At 23.8% G+C, this 13,586-nt stretch overlaps 6 protein-coding genes across 6 annotated transcripts, besides 22 other annotated features; 2 read left to right on the top strand and 4 right to left on the bottom strand.

The window, feature by feature from the left end:
• The first annotated feature begins 5 nt into the window (after nt 1-5).
• Nucleotides 6-990: a repeat region.
• Nucleotides 991-1,040: 50 nt separating this feature from the next.
• Nucleotides 1,041-1,093: a sequence feature (AT_rich).
• A 109-nt stretch (nt 1,094-1,202) lies between these two features.
• Nucleotides 1,203-1,239: a sequence feature (AT_rich).
• A 41-nt stretch (nt 1,240-1,280) lies between these two features.
• Nucleotides 1,281-1,308: a sequence feature (AT_rich).
• Nucleotides 1,309-1,339: 31 nt separating this feature from the next.
• On the bottom strand, nt 1,340-1,774 carry EDI_036630 (40S ribosomal protein S26E, putative; the record flags this gene model as incomplete). Its single annotated transcript, XM_001739396.1, has 1 exon — nt 1,340-1,774. The coding sequence occupies one exon, from the start codon at nt 1,772-1,774 to the stop codon at nt 1,340-1,342; it is 435 nt and encodes a 144-aa protein (XP_001739448.1).
• A 40-nt stretch (nt 1,775-1,814) lies between these two features.
• Nucleotides 1,815-1,899: a sequence feature (AT_rich).
• Nucleotides 1,900-1,956: 57 nt separating this feature from the next.
• On the top strand, nt 1,957-3,717 carry EDI_036640 (protein arginine N-methyltransferase, putative; the record flags this gene model as incomplete). Its single annotated transcript, XM_001739397.1, has 1 exon — nt 1,957-3,717. The coding sequence occupies one exon, from the start codon at nt 1,957-1,959 to the stop codon at nt 3,715-3,717; it is 1,761 nt and encodes a 586-aa protein (XP_001739449.1).
• Nucleotides 3,713-3,754: a sequence feature (AT_rich).
• Nucleotides 3,755-4,286: 532 nt separating this feature from the next.
• Nucleotides 4,287-4,380: a microsatellite.
• Nucleotides 4,330-4,379: a microsatellite.
• A 33-nt stretch (nt 4,381-4,413) lies between the features above and the next one.
• EDI_036650 (uncharacterized protein) lies at nt 4,414-8,310 on the bottom strand (the record flags this gene model as incomplete). Its single annotated transcript, XM_001739398.1, has 1 exon — nt 4,414-8,310. The coding sequence occupies one exon, from the start codon at nt 8,308-8,310 to the stop codon at nt 4,414-4,416; it is 3,897 nt and encodes a 1,298-aa protein (XP_001739450.1).
• Nucleotides 6,459-6,559: a sequence feature (AT_rich).
• Nucleotides 6,979-7,003: a sequence feature (AT_rich).
• Nucleotides 7,312-7,340: a sequence feature (AT_rich).
• Nucleotides 7,905-7,930: a sequence feature (AT_rich).
• Nucleotides 7,992-8,060: a sequence feature (AT_rich).
• Nucleotides 8,103-8,271: a microsatellite.
• Nucleotides 8,133-8,330: a microsatellite.
• Nucleotides 8,331-8,366: 36 nt separating this feature from the next.
• Nucleotides 8,367-8,441: a sequence feature (AT_rich).
• Nucleotides 8,442-8,449: 8 nt separating this feature from the next.
• On the bottom strand, nt 8,450-10,555 carry EDI_036660 (serine/threonine protein kinase ppk15, putative; the record flags this gene model as incomplete). Its single annotated transcript, XM_001739399.1, has 2 exons — nt 8,450-10,354; nt 10,421-10,555. 2 exons carry the CDS (start codon nt 10,553-10,555, stop codon nt 8,450-8,452), a joined length of 2,040 nt encoding a protein of 679 aa, XP_001739451.1.
• Nucleotides 9,477-9,507: a sequence feature (AT_rich).
• Nucleotides 10,374-10,404: a sequence feature (AT_rich).
• A 103-nt stretch (nt 10,556-10,658) lies between the features above and the next one.
• Nucleotides 10,659-10,707: a microsatellite.
• Nucleotides 10,708-10,760: 53 nt separating this feature from the next.
• Nucleotides 10,761-10,852: a sequence feature (AT_rich).
• Nucleotides 10,853-10,899: 47 nt separating this feature from the next.
• Nucleotides 10,900-10,928: a sequence feature (AT_rich).
• Nucleotides 10,929-10,957: 29 nt separating this feature from the next.
• EDI_036670 (uncharacterized protein) lies at nt 10,958-12,691 on the top strand (the record flags this gene model as incomplete). The annotated part of the gene is made up of 1 exon (XM_001739400.1): nt 10,958-12,691. The coding sequence occupies one exon, from the start codon at nt 10,958-10,960 to the stop codon at nt 12,689-12,691; it is 1,734 nt and encodes a 577-aa protein (XP_001739452.1).
• Nucleotides 12,687-12,742: a sequence feature (AT_rich).
• A 374-nt stretch (nt 12,743-13,116) lies between these two features.
• On the bottom strand, nt 13,117-13,578 carry EDI_036680 (uncharacterized protein; the record flags this gene model as incomplete). The annotated part of the gene is made up of 1 exon (XM_001739401.1): nt 13,117-13,578. The coding sequence occupies one exon, from the start codon at nt 13,576-13,578 to the stop codon at nt 13,117-13,119; it is 462 nt and encodes a 153-aa protein (XP_001739453.1).
• Between the last annotated feature and the right edge of the window lie 8 nt (nt 13,579-13,586).

The following is a 13,586-nucleotide window of genomic DNA, read 5'->3' on the forward strand; positions in this document are numbered from 1 at the left end:
TAAATAAAAAATAATAAAACAAAAAATCAAAGAAATAGAAATAAAATAAATAATAAAAGAAATGAATGAAAATAAAAATCAATAATAGTAAAAATAAATAAAATAATGACAAACAAATACATTAATAAATTGAAATTAAATAAATTGATATTTTAGAATATTGATTGAATCAAAATTTATAGATAAAACTACTACAATCAATTTATTGAAGTCAATCAATATTAAAAAGAATGGATTTCTCCATTTAAATAAAATATATGATAGAATAATGTTCAATCTATATAGAAAAGATAAAATATTAAAAATGATTAAAATACTATCCACTTTGTAAATATAATATATCAACAATAGAACACATTCTATTATCTTGTATTTGTCATAAGAAATCACAAAATGAGAAACATAACAATATTAATATTATCATATTAAATAATAAGAAAATATAAATGAAATAATCAATATAAAAAAATCAACATATGAAACAATGTTCTAATATAATGACATTATTATGATATTGAACAAACAAATAATATCAAAAAGTGAATGATAATATCATAAAATACTAGAATATATATGTATTAGATAAAAAGAATAAAACTAATCTATTATTTGATATGAATATTGTTGTATATCATAATATTAATAGAGTATATTTGAATAAAAGAAATAAGTATAAAGAAATGAAGAATATGCTAATTAAAATAGAGAAAATAAAAGATATCAAAATAATTTCAGTAGTAATTTCAATAACTTAATTAATAAATTTTGAAAGTATTAAATTAATTAAATAATTAAAAATCGAAATTAACATCATAAAAGAAATTAAAAATCATATAATTAAAAATATGGTTGATGTTATGAAACATTGCATCTACCACAACTAAACATATGATGTTGAATTACATGAAGAAGATTCATTGATAAGATTAATCTCCATTGATCCAGTAATAAAAGACACAAATTCTATTAATACTTAATTAATTACTTTTTTATTTTATTGTCGTAATTTTATTAAAACGGTATTAAAATATTTATGAGAGTTAAATTGAATAAAGTAATTAATAAAATTATTGTTATAATTATGATAATTATTGTAAACTCATTGTGTGGTATTTTTATGATAATAAGGATTATATTTCTATCAGAAAATACAAACAGCACAAGTCCTTATATATTCTTTTATAATCTATATTTCTTGAGTGATAATAAATTTTTTCTTTTAATATAATTCTTTATATTCATCTTACTATTTAGTTTATAGAAGCAATTTCAAAGCAAGCAAAAAAAAATAAATTGAAAAATATATAACCAAAATTACTAACAACAGGTCAGACGTTAATTATTGTAAGAATTTGAATGGTCTTTCCTTTTGGGCAGCAACTTTTGGAGCAGTGACTACATCAGCTGGAACTTCTACTTTAACAGCTTCAGTAGATGGTTTAACGGCTTGTTGTTTGTTAGTTTTCTTAACAACTCTCTTTGGTGGAAGTCTATTTCTTCTATCAGTTCTAGATCTGACTCTAACAACTCTTCCATGAATACCACATGAAACACAATATTCTAATTTCATATATGTTTTTGGTAACTTATATTTATTAAGAGCAGAATTATCAGAAATATCACGGACGGCAGCAGCTTCAACGATATTTTTAATTTGATATCTTTTAATAGCCTTATCTTTTGGTACACATCTTCCGCAATGACTACATCTAACATTTTGAGTGTGTCCTCTTCCCTTCTTAGATCTTCCGTTGTTTCTTCTCTTAGAAGTCATGCCTGTACAAATATTAGATGATTTTTTTTTTAAACCCTTGATATAATTTCTTTTAGTTTTAATTATAATTTCTATTAGTTTAAGTTATATATTTAATACTTTTAGTTTATTTATTTATTTTAAAACTATTGTTTTCATAAATTTGTTTTAGTTCTTTATTATTCAAAGTAAAATTTTATTTGATGACTGAACGAAATAAACTTTCGATAGGAGTTGATTTATCTCCTCAAGACTTTGACCTTGTAAATGTCTCAAAGAAAAGTGATAAGATTCTTCAATCTTTTTCATTTATTTCTGTTCCTTTATCTTATGAATTTGATATAAACAACCAAGAAGAACAATTTCAACCAACATTTTCTGATAGTTATTTAGATAGTTCTGTAATTTCTACAAGATGGTTTGGTAAATTATCATTATTTGATTGTTCACGTTCATTAGAATATTTGTATGATGAATTACAATGGGTAAATCATATTAGATTACCATGTATTATTATTCCTGAAGATAAATCATATTCAATAGAATATATTAAATGTATTAATACTATATGTTCATTTACACAAAGTACTATTTGGATATCATTATTATTAGATGAGAATACATGGGAACGATGGAACACACTTAGAAAAACCTTAGGATATAATTTAAATATCCGACCACTTCTTATTCTTCAAAATAAAGAAATAGAATTTAATTTATTAAGTATATGGAGGGCAGAGAATGTAAGTGGAGTAATAATAAACAAATCATTAATAAATGAATATGGAAAAATACCAAGAGATTTAGAAATATTTATTCAAAGTTTAATGGATTTTGATATAAGTATTATTTTAAAAGGATATTGTTGTCATATAAAAGAAATTCAAAGAGATGCAAAATATTTTGAATGGTTAAAAGAGTCAAGAATGAAAACGTCTAGATATGAAGAAATAACAATACCATATAGAGATCAAATAGAAATTCCAATTCAACCATTATCAGAAAATTTAGAATCAATTGTTTATGAGTGTTTTGAAAAAGAACCATTTAAATACGAAAAATATAAAGAAGCAATTATTATGGCAATTCAAGATAAATCAGATGTTTTTAGTAAATCAACACCATTAAATCCTTTTAAAATTGTTATTGCAGGAGCAGGAAGAGGACCATTAGTTGAAATAACATTTAAAATTTGTAAAAATTTTAGAATTGAACATAAAACAATAATTTATGCAATTGAAAAGAATCCAAATGCAATTACAACATTAAAATTTAGAAAGAATAAAGAACAATGGAACAATGTTAAAATTATTTTTGATGATATGAGAAATGTTCATATGGAAAAACAAATTGATATTGTTATAAGTGAATTATTAGGTAGTTTTGGTGATAATGAATTATCTCCTGAATGTCTTGATTGTTTACTTCCTCAAATATTAAAAGATGATGGAATATCTATTCCTTATAGATATACTAATTATATTCAACCAATATCTTCTGCATTATTATTTACTAAAATGATTGTTGAACAACATTCTTTTGAATTACCTTGTATTTGTAATCATTATAATTATCATCCTTTATCTTCTCCTCAACAATGTTTTAGATTTGAACATCCAACAACTCAAATAAATCATTCTCGTTATACAACATTATCTTTTCCAATGAATTATGATGCTGTTGTTCATGGGTTTTCAGGTACTTTTAATGTAGATCTTTATAAAACAGTTAAATTAAGTATTGTTCCAAATGAACATTCACCTGAAATGTATTCATGGTTTCCTTTATTCTTTCCTTTAATTTCTCCTATTGAAGTAAAAAGAGGAGATGTTTTAGAACTAAAATTATGGAGATGTGAAACTAAATTCAATGTATGGTATGAGTGGTTAGTTACATCACCTGTACTTTCTCGTCTTCATAATGCAGGTGGTAAGTATTCAATGAGTCTTCAATGTTCTCATTAATTTAATATTTTTATATTTTTATTTATGTTTTATATATCAAAATGATAGTAAAAACTGAACTCTTAAATTGAAATAAAAAAACGTCAATCTAAAAAAGAGCTAAAATTAAAAAAGACAGTTCTGACGTCACATCTCATAAAAGAATTTAGAGGCGATTAAAATGGATAATGAAATAATTTGGTAGTGAAAAAGAGGATTAGAAGCTTCTCTTTATTATTTAAAGAAAGAGTCAAAACTAAAAAACATCAAAGTAAAACAAATGGACGCTAAAGCTCTTGCAGGTATTGCTGATGCTAAACTTAGACATGCTGAAACAGTTGATAAGAGTGCACCAGTTATTGAAAACGTTGAAATTAAGAAAGGTGATAGAAATGAACTTCTTAGTGGAATTAAAGAAGGAAAAGAATTAAAGAAAGCTGAAACTAATGATAGATCAGCACCAGTTATTCCAGCTGATGCTAAAGTTCAAGAAAACAATAGAGGAGCTCTTCTTGCTGATATTCAAGCCAAAGCCAAATAAAAGGTTTTAAATCAATTCAATCGTTTTCTACTAATTAAAGAAACTTTCATTATTTTATTTTAGAGAATTTAATTAAAATTTATAATCAAAAATTTATTTCATTCTTTTGTTTCTTTCATTTTATTTTTTGTTTTTTTTTTTTAAGAACACTAAATTAATTAAGACAAATTCATTTATTAATGTTTTGCACATTCATCATAAACATCAGAATATCCAAGTTCATACATTTTTAATTTAGAACCTTCAAAAGTATCTAACGAACTGTCTAATGAATGAGCGTATTTTCTAATAGTAGTTTTAAATAAATCATAACTACCATACATTTTATCTAAACATTCTGTTATTAATGGATTTTTAATAGAAAGGATTAATTGAATAATATTCATTCCATGTCTAGTAGGTTCAATTAAAGTTAATAAACCATAACAATAAGCTTCAGGCAAAGGTTTATTAATTGAAGACCTATTAAATTCTGAATAAATTGAAAGTAAAGAAAAGATAGCTTTTTTATCATCAGAAGTTAAAATCATTTTAAAGAGATCAGAATACATTTCTTCTTCATCACAAGCAAAACATTTTTTAATAATAAAAACGAGTTTTAAAAACATTCCATTATATAATTCTTTAATAATTTTTGAACCACCATCAGTAGTTAAAACCCATCTCATAATTTGGTTGTCTTGATCAATGTCTTGAATGGTTGGATGAGAAATACTTATTAAATGATAAAACAATTTTTCTAATCCTTCTTCAATTGTTGAACGTGACATTAAATTAAGTAATGATAATGACTTGGTTGCATAAATAATAATAATTCTTCTAAATGAATTAATTTCAACATCATCTCCTTCACAAAAAACATTTAAATAAGTAATAAATTCTTTTAAATGAATTGAAGGAGACGGATAAAACATAGAATAAAAAGAAGATACATAATGAACAATAACATCAATAAATCTAAAATCAATATGTTTAACAGATTTATGATAATTTAAAAACATTTGAAGAATAACTTTTCTAACAATATCAGATTCTGAAGTTAATAATTTAATCATTTTAGTAACAATTTGATAATTAGTGGTATCAAACATATAATTTTTAAGATAGTGTAATATTCTAATATCTTGTAACTTTAAATTACTTTGTAATGAAAATGAAAAAAATTTATCTACCATTAAATTTGGAAGAGGAATATCAAATGGATGAGTTTCTTCAACAAAATGAAAGATTTGATTAACATTTTTATTAAGTTTTGATTGTTTTTGATAAATAAGAATATAAGCAGTACTAATATATTCTTTTTTGTCTTTTTTACCAAAACATTTTTGTTGAATATTGAAATTATACCATGAAATTTTTTCTACTTTATCGTCATTAAAATAAATCCAATCAATATTATTTTCTGGATTTAAAATATAACTAATATAATGTCCTATATTTACAGTTCCAAAATGAACTATAATTCCTTTTAATATATATTTTTCTTTTTCACCATTGTTTAATGGTAATTCAATTGAATATCCAAAACTTATTTCATCATTATTTTTCCATTGAGTTTTATTATTGTTATATAACGACCTTTGAAATTGAATTTGAAGATAGTCTGGATATTCTTCAATTGTTTGTAATTCATCATTTCTTTCAATAATGTATTCTTCAATTGATTTGACACCAAAAGGGATAATTAAAAATAAATGTTTATCTTCTTGAATACCTTCTGATGTTTTGTTTTTAGTTTTAAATATAAAATGTTTTTCCAATTGTTTAAATTCTTCTTCAGGTAATTCTTTTTCTAAAACATCCCATAATAACATCATAAATTCACTTACATCATTAAATTCATTTAATTCCATTTTTGTATATTTTTGTAATTCTAACAGAAGGTTTTCTATTTTAAAGTCTTCTCCATTCTTTGTAAAATATTTTAATGCTGAAATTAATAATAAAATTACTCTACTTTTACATGACGTTTGTCTTAATAATGTTTGAAATTCTTCAATAGATAATAATTGTACTAAAACACTTGTCATATAACATAATTTTGATGGGTTATAAAATCCTGAAAAATCAAATTCATTTATTCCTTCATATGAAATTGTATTATTAATTCTAACTATTTCATTTATATTATGAACTGTTTTTAATGATGTTAATAATATCCATCTTCTTCTAGTTGAAATTGTTTGACTAATATATTCAATAACTTCATCTGGATTAGGAGAATAATATTGAATAATTGAATAATAATAATCTAATTCATTAAATTGTTTTAATTCTTTTTGTCTTTGTAAATTATCTTTAAATAAATCAAAAATATTTTTACATTGTTCAATAATATATGGTGTTGGGTTTTGATTTAGAAGCATTGATACTAAAACAATATCTTTCATTTTTATTACTTCATTTATAAATTCTTGATTATCTTTATATAATTGAATTGCATTAAAACAAAATGAGTGTTTTTCGTCTCCTTGTAATTTATTAACAATTTTATTAACCCACTTCCATAATTCATTTGGAATAATATGATGTAATTCTGGTGTAATAAATAGTTGTTGAATAAATTTTATTCCATTTTCATTATTAATTTCTTCACATTTTGTTTCAATAATAGTTTTACTACAATCATTTGATAATAATGTAAGTAATTTACAATACACTTCTAATGTATCTTTATTATTATTATCATTAATATCAAACAAAAGAAGTTCTTCATGTAATAATTCAATGTCATTTTGTTGTTTATAATAATTATAATATTTATATGGAATATAATTTGGTTCAAATTTTTGTTTTATAAATGGAAGAACTTCTAATATCTGTAATTTACCATTAATATTTCCATTAATTAATTGTGTTACATCATTTTCTATTTTAGTTATATCAATAAATTTTATTGTATTTGTTATTGTAGTTTCATACTCTACATTTTCATCTATAATTATTTCATCTCCTTCTTTTAATCCTACATCTTCTAATGCTGTATTTTTTGGTATAACATCTCCAAATGCAATTATGACTCCATGTTTATTTAATTGTTTTATTAATTCTTCTGCTGTTTGACGACAATAAACAATAATAAAAGAATTATTATATTTTAATTGCATTCTTCTTGGATTTAATTGTTGATTAAAAGGAATTAATCTTTCTAATATAAAACGAATACTTTCAACTAAATCAATTTGATAATTTAATTTTTTTGATAATACTTCAAAACAACTTTGAATAATTTCATTTAAAGGAGTTTTTTCTTCTAAAACGATATGAATAATATATTTTCTTAAATCATGAAGATGGTTATATCTTGATAATTCTAATGCAATTTTTATTTTTTCTATATCTTTCATTTTTGGATTATTTGCTTGTAAAACAGAAATAATAATATCTTGTACACGTTCACATACTGGGGGCATATTATTTAACATTGATTTTCTTAATGTATTAAGAATATTTTCATCTAAACATTCAGCAAATAAATTATCTGCTGCTGTTTCTGCAACAAAATCATTTCCAATATTCATTAAATCAATAAAATAACTAATATTATTTTGGTCTTTTCTTAATATTGAACATCCAATTTGAATTATTAATTTATTATTACTTTGTATAACACAATTTTTTATACAATTCTTTGCTTCTTCATTAAGACTTTCAAATTCCCATTTTGATAATAATTTTAATAATAAAATTATTCTTTTTTCATTTCCTTTTTCTTTTATAATATCACCACATATCTCTTTAATACTTTCTTCTGTTAATTTAATATTAAATTGATCATATAATTCATAATTCATTTCAATTTCTTTAATTATATTTTTTATTACACAACTTTGTAGTTTTGGTATATTTATTAATTCTTCATAAATCTCTTTATTCTCTTCATTTATTGTATTTCTTTCTATTATTTTTTCTATTTCTTCTTTTTTAATTTCTTTTTCTTTTATTTCTCTTTTTATTTCTTTACATTTTTCTATATTTCCTTTTTTAAAACTTTCTTCAATCATTTCATTTATTTCTTTATTGTTTTTTTCTTTGATGTCTTTGATTTCTTCATTGAAATTACTTTTATCCATTGATTATTATTTTGATTTTTTAGATATTTTAATGAACTAAATATTATTTTTTCACCTTTTTTTGTATTTTCTAATAATTTGTTATATATATTTATTTTGTTTTTAAAAAACAAAATTTATTTATTAAAAAACATGTTTTTTAATCATATGGATTCATACTTCCGGTAGTTCCCATTGTAGTTCCTCCTGGAAGCAACATGCCTGTTTGTGTACTCCAAGAACCTGCCATTGATCCATCAGATGTTGAACCTGGTAATGTAATATTAGTACCAGCATATGAAGTAGCTTGTTGTTGATCAATTTTCATACTTTGAGCCACTAAAAAGTCTTCAGTACGAGGAGATAAAGTTTCCATTCCTTTATTTGAGAAGACGTCACTAGTTTGTCTTCTTTGTTTCTTATGTTCTTCTTTTTTAGAATGTTCTTTAAACAAAGATCTATTCTTCATAACTTCTTGTTGAATTGTAGATGAACCAATTCCTTGATACAAAATATTTCCTTTATTTTCTTCTAATAATCTTCTTTTCTTTTCTTCTTCTTGTTGGTTTATACGAATTAATGCAGGTGGTGTCATTGGTTGTAAAAAGAATGGATTAGAATTAAGAATATTTAATACAATTCCTTTACTTAATCCATCAGCATAAACTTGATAATAAGTTGTAGCATTATATCCCATAGTTCTTAACTTTTGTGCTGCAGCTGGATTTGGTGCAATTTTTTGTAATACTTCTTCTGTAGTAAGTTGAGTTCCTGGTGGGAATGATCTTAATGGTTCTGTAGTAGGTGGAAGAGTGTAATTACTTGGTAATGGATTTTTAGTAATAAAAGGATGTTGTAAAGCTTGATCAGGTCTCATTCTAACTTCAGGATCCCATTGAAGTGATCGTTTAAGGAAATCTAAAAATGCAATTCTCATTTCCATTTTATGAGGTTCTTCAGGAGCATTAACTCTAAAAGTGACTTTCATAGCAATATCTTCTAATGTTTTATATGAAAAATATTCTCTATTTGGCTCAGTATAAATATTATTATCTTCTTCAAATTCTCTTTTACTTTTAAATGCCCAAACATCGTCTTTATTTTTCATTTCTGCTGGTCTTTTTCTTCTAAAAAATTTAGTAGTTTTACTTCCTTTATCTAATAAACTTCTTGGTGGCATTCCTAACATATTAATAAATTTATATAACATATTATATTCACTATTTCCTGGAAATATTGGTATCCCAACAAATAATTCTGCTGCCATACATCCAAATGACCACATATCAATTGCACTAGAATAAGGTAACCCTAATATAACTTCTGGTGACCTATAATGTCTTGATTGAATATAAGAATATAATGTACTATTTTCAAAACACGCTGAACCAAAATCAATTAATTTAATTTTCTTTGTTATATCAACTAATAATACATTTTCTGGCTTAAGATCACAATGAATAATTCCATTTCTAAATAATATAACAAGTGATTCTAATAATTGTTTGAGAATTGATCGTGCTAATTGAACAAATAATGCACGACAACCATTTTGTTTCATTAATTCATATAAGTTAATTGATAATAATTCTGTTACAATACAAACATGATTATGAAATACAAAATGATCTAAAAGACGAAGTGTATGTCCTGTTCCATCAACATCAAATTTTTCATTTAATACTTGTAACACTGCTATTTCTAACATAGCTTGTCTATAATAAGCTGGTCTATTTTTCAATACTTTAATTGCTACAAATGTTTTATTTACTTCATCGAAACATTTTACAACTTGTCCAAATGCTCCTTGCCCTAATAAGCAAAGAACTCTATATCTTGTTCCTTGTTTTTTTCCATATGAAACTACTCCTGGAACTCCAGTTCCAATAACTTCGTCTGTATAAAGAATATAATCATATTTACAATTATCATGATAATCGTTATGTGCTGGTGTTGATGGTGATGTTAATGCTCTCTTTGTAATAATAGAAGAAAAATCGAATTTTGGATTACACCTTTTTAATACATCAATATAACTAATAGTCGCTTGTCGTACTGAAGATTCCTATTTTAAATAAGTTTCGTTTTATTTAATTAACTTAAAATTTAATTATTCTTTCTTAAAACAAACAAAATCAATCCCTGGTGACATCGAACGATTTTCTTTACTAAATGGTGTAAAGAAACTGTCTTGTGAACAAAGGTAATTCATACGAAAATCAGATTTGATAAATCTCTTTCTATGATGGTGGGTTGTTGTTGACATTAATGTCTTGTTAAATCTTTATCTCTTTTGAGTTCATTGTTCTTTGTTTCTCTTCTAGAATCTGAATCTTCGATTCTTTCAATAGAAAATTCAATTGTTTCACTTTTTTTCATTTTTTATCTTTTTTTTTTTTTATCTCTTTTTTTTTCTTTATTCATTATATTTTCTATCCTTTATTTCGGGATTTCTACCTAATTCTCTTCAGATAAAAATATATATAAATAGATTCGTATAAAAAAATTTAGAAACAACTATAAATAGTTTATTAACAAGTTAATAACAAAATTAATAATTAAAGAGATCAGATGTTGATGATGACAACTTGTTTATAGAGGTGAAACTTGAAAATTTGAATATAAAAATAAAAATTATAGTTTTCAATAACACAAATTAAATAACACAATGTTTAAAGATATAATCATCATGAGTTATCGTCTATTCATGGAAAGTATTGAAGGATATATTTCTATTAGACCTGAAGTAACTTATTTCTCTTTATTACTGTTATTAATATTAATTAGTTTGTGTGGTTCATATTTTATTAGAATGAATAAACCAAGCTTTGGTCATCGACCACAAAAAATAATAAATCCATGTGCCAAAAGTTTATTATTAAAAGTTGATGAAGCTATTGCACTTATTAAACAACCATTAATAAAACCATCACCTATACATAATGGATGGAATATAACAGTACCTAAAATGGTTGATATTAGTAAGTTTACTGATGATAATTATCTTTCATGGGAAACGGACAGAGAAAGAGTAAAAGAATATATTTCAAATATATCATCAGGACTTTATATTGAACATGAAGATATTTCTATTATTCCACGATCTATTAAACATAGTTGGAAAGCAAATGGGAAAGAAAGTATTATATCATTAGTTGAATGGAATTTTAGTTATAGAAAACGATTTAATTTATTTAAAGAAGAAGAAGGAGTTTGGATTGCCCATAAAGGTATGGGAACAGTTGGTACATGTCATGTATTATCAAAAACTGAATATCAAAAATATTTAATGAACGTTTATTCAATGAAATGTAACGGTAATTTTATTATTAGAAGTGGAGCTATTGATTCATATATTCGACTTCGTCAATTTATTCAAGTGTTAGTAAATACAATAAAACCAAATTCATTAAAACTTTCTTTTAATCAAAGAATTAATCCATTACAATTATCTTCTACAATTAAAGTATGTTCGATTTCATTAGTTAGTACTTGTAAATTTGCAATAACTGAAAAAAATATTGCAGAAAGACAACATCGTTTATTACAAGAAAAAGTATGGAATAAAATGAAAATTGAAATAACTCATTTAAATTATCAATTTAGTTTAAATGAATTATTTGGTATTTCTATTGGAGAAACAACTTCAAAAGATATTAATCAAATTAGTTTATATCAATTAATTGATTGGTTTAAGAAAGACATTCATTGTAAAGAAGATATTACAATATTAGAACTTATTAAAATTTTATCAGGAAAAGAAAAACAACGTGCAATTTTATTACGTTCAATTCTTGATGGACATGAAAAATTAATAATCCAAAGTAGAGTTCAAGAATTATTAATTCTTTGTCTTTATTTATTATTATCAAATATTGTTATTTGTATTAATTGTAAAAGTGGTTGTGATAGAACAGGTATGGTTTTTGCACTTGCATCTTCACTTTGTCAAGTACTTGAAACAAGAGAAGAATATTTAGAAGATATTGTTTATGTTGTTCTTCATTTTGATGCTATTGGAAAAGAAATAAAAAATGAGTTTGATACTTCTTTAAAGAAAAAAGAGATTAATGTTAAAGAACAATGTGAATTGTGGAATCAATTTATTATCAATAAAGCTGCTAATTCATATTCAATAAATGATAAAGCAAAATATCATTTAATATTTGTTGAATTACAAAATTGTATATTTGGTAATTTAATTGAAGTTGGATTACCAATAACAGTTTTATCAACTGGAGTCTGTGGATTTAAATATGGCAAAGAAAGTTCATTTTTTAAAAATCCACATATTTCAAATGGATTACCATTTTATATTATAAGTGCAAATAAATCATTTTCTCAAGTTACTTTTAGAAAATTATTAGTTGGAGCAAGTAATTTACGTGGAGGTTCTGATTAATATTTTATTCTATCAATATTCTTATTATAAATAAAAGTTAAATTATAAATTCTTGTTAAACAAGTGTTGGAATCTACTTGTTAAATTGTTCATCATTTTTTCAAATTGTTCAATGTTTTGGTCTAATACCTTAATCTTATTTTGTTCTTCTTCTATACTTTTATTTAGAGCATCTAACAGTTTTTTAATAGATTCTTCATTATTCATTAAAGCTGATGTTGTACATTTCAATAGTTCTTCAGTTTGGTCATTAAATTCTGTGATGGTCATTGGTTTTTCATTTGTGTCTGGTGATTGGGTCATTAGTTTCTTGAATCTATTTCGAGTTTCATTATCTCTGGAGATTATACAATGAATTGATTCAATCTTTTCATAAAATAAAAAAAAAAACTCACAAATAAAATAGAAATTTAAATTTTTCGAAATCAGAACATATCTTCATCAAATATTTGTTCATTGTCTTCTTCAATACTTTCACTCATCTCTTCTAAATTATCCTCAGACTCTTTTTTTGTTTTCTTTGAACTTCCTTTTGTTTCTTTAATCACAGGAGTTGTTGCTTGTTTTAGTTCTTTTGTGAATTTAGTTTTGTTTGCTGTTGATACACTTTTAAATAATTCTACTTTCTCAAGGCTTATTCCAATTTTTACCATTTCATCCCAAATTTCTTTCTCAAGTCCAAACTTTAATGCAACAGCAACAGCTTGTTTGACATCAGTAGACATTAACCTCATAATGGTATTTCTTATATACATCATTGGAATAGCTGCATACCCTCTTGAGTCCATGAATTTTCCTGGTGTTTTATTTGTTAACATTAATAACCTTGTCTGATTTCCTCCTCGTTTACTTATTTTACCTAATGTTTTTGGAAACATTACCTTCATTCCTGGAT

This window comes from Entamoeba dispar, genomic scaffold, assembly GCF_000209125.1.
Source record: "Entamoeba dispar SAW760 scf_1105229462179 genomic scaffold, whole genome shotgun sequence".
Classification (NCBI taxonomy): Eukaryota; Evosea; order Mastigamoebida; family Endamoebidae; genus Entamoeba; species Entamoeba dispar.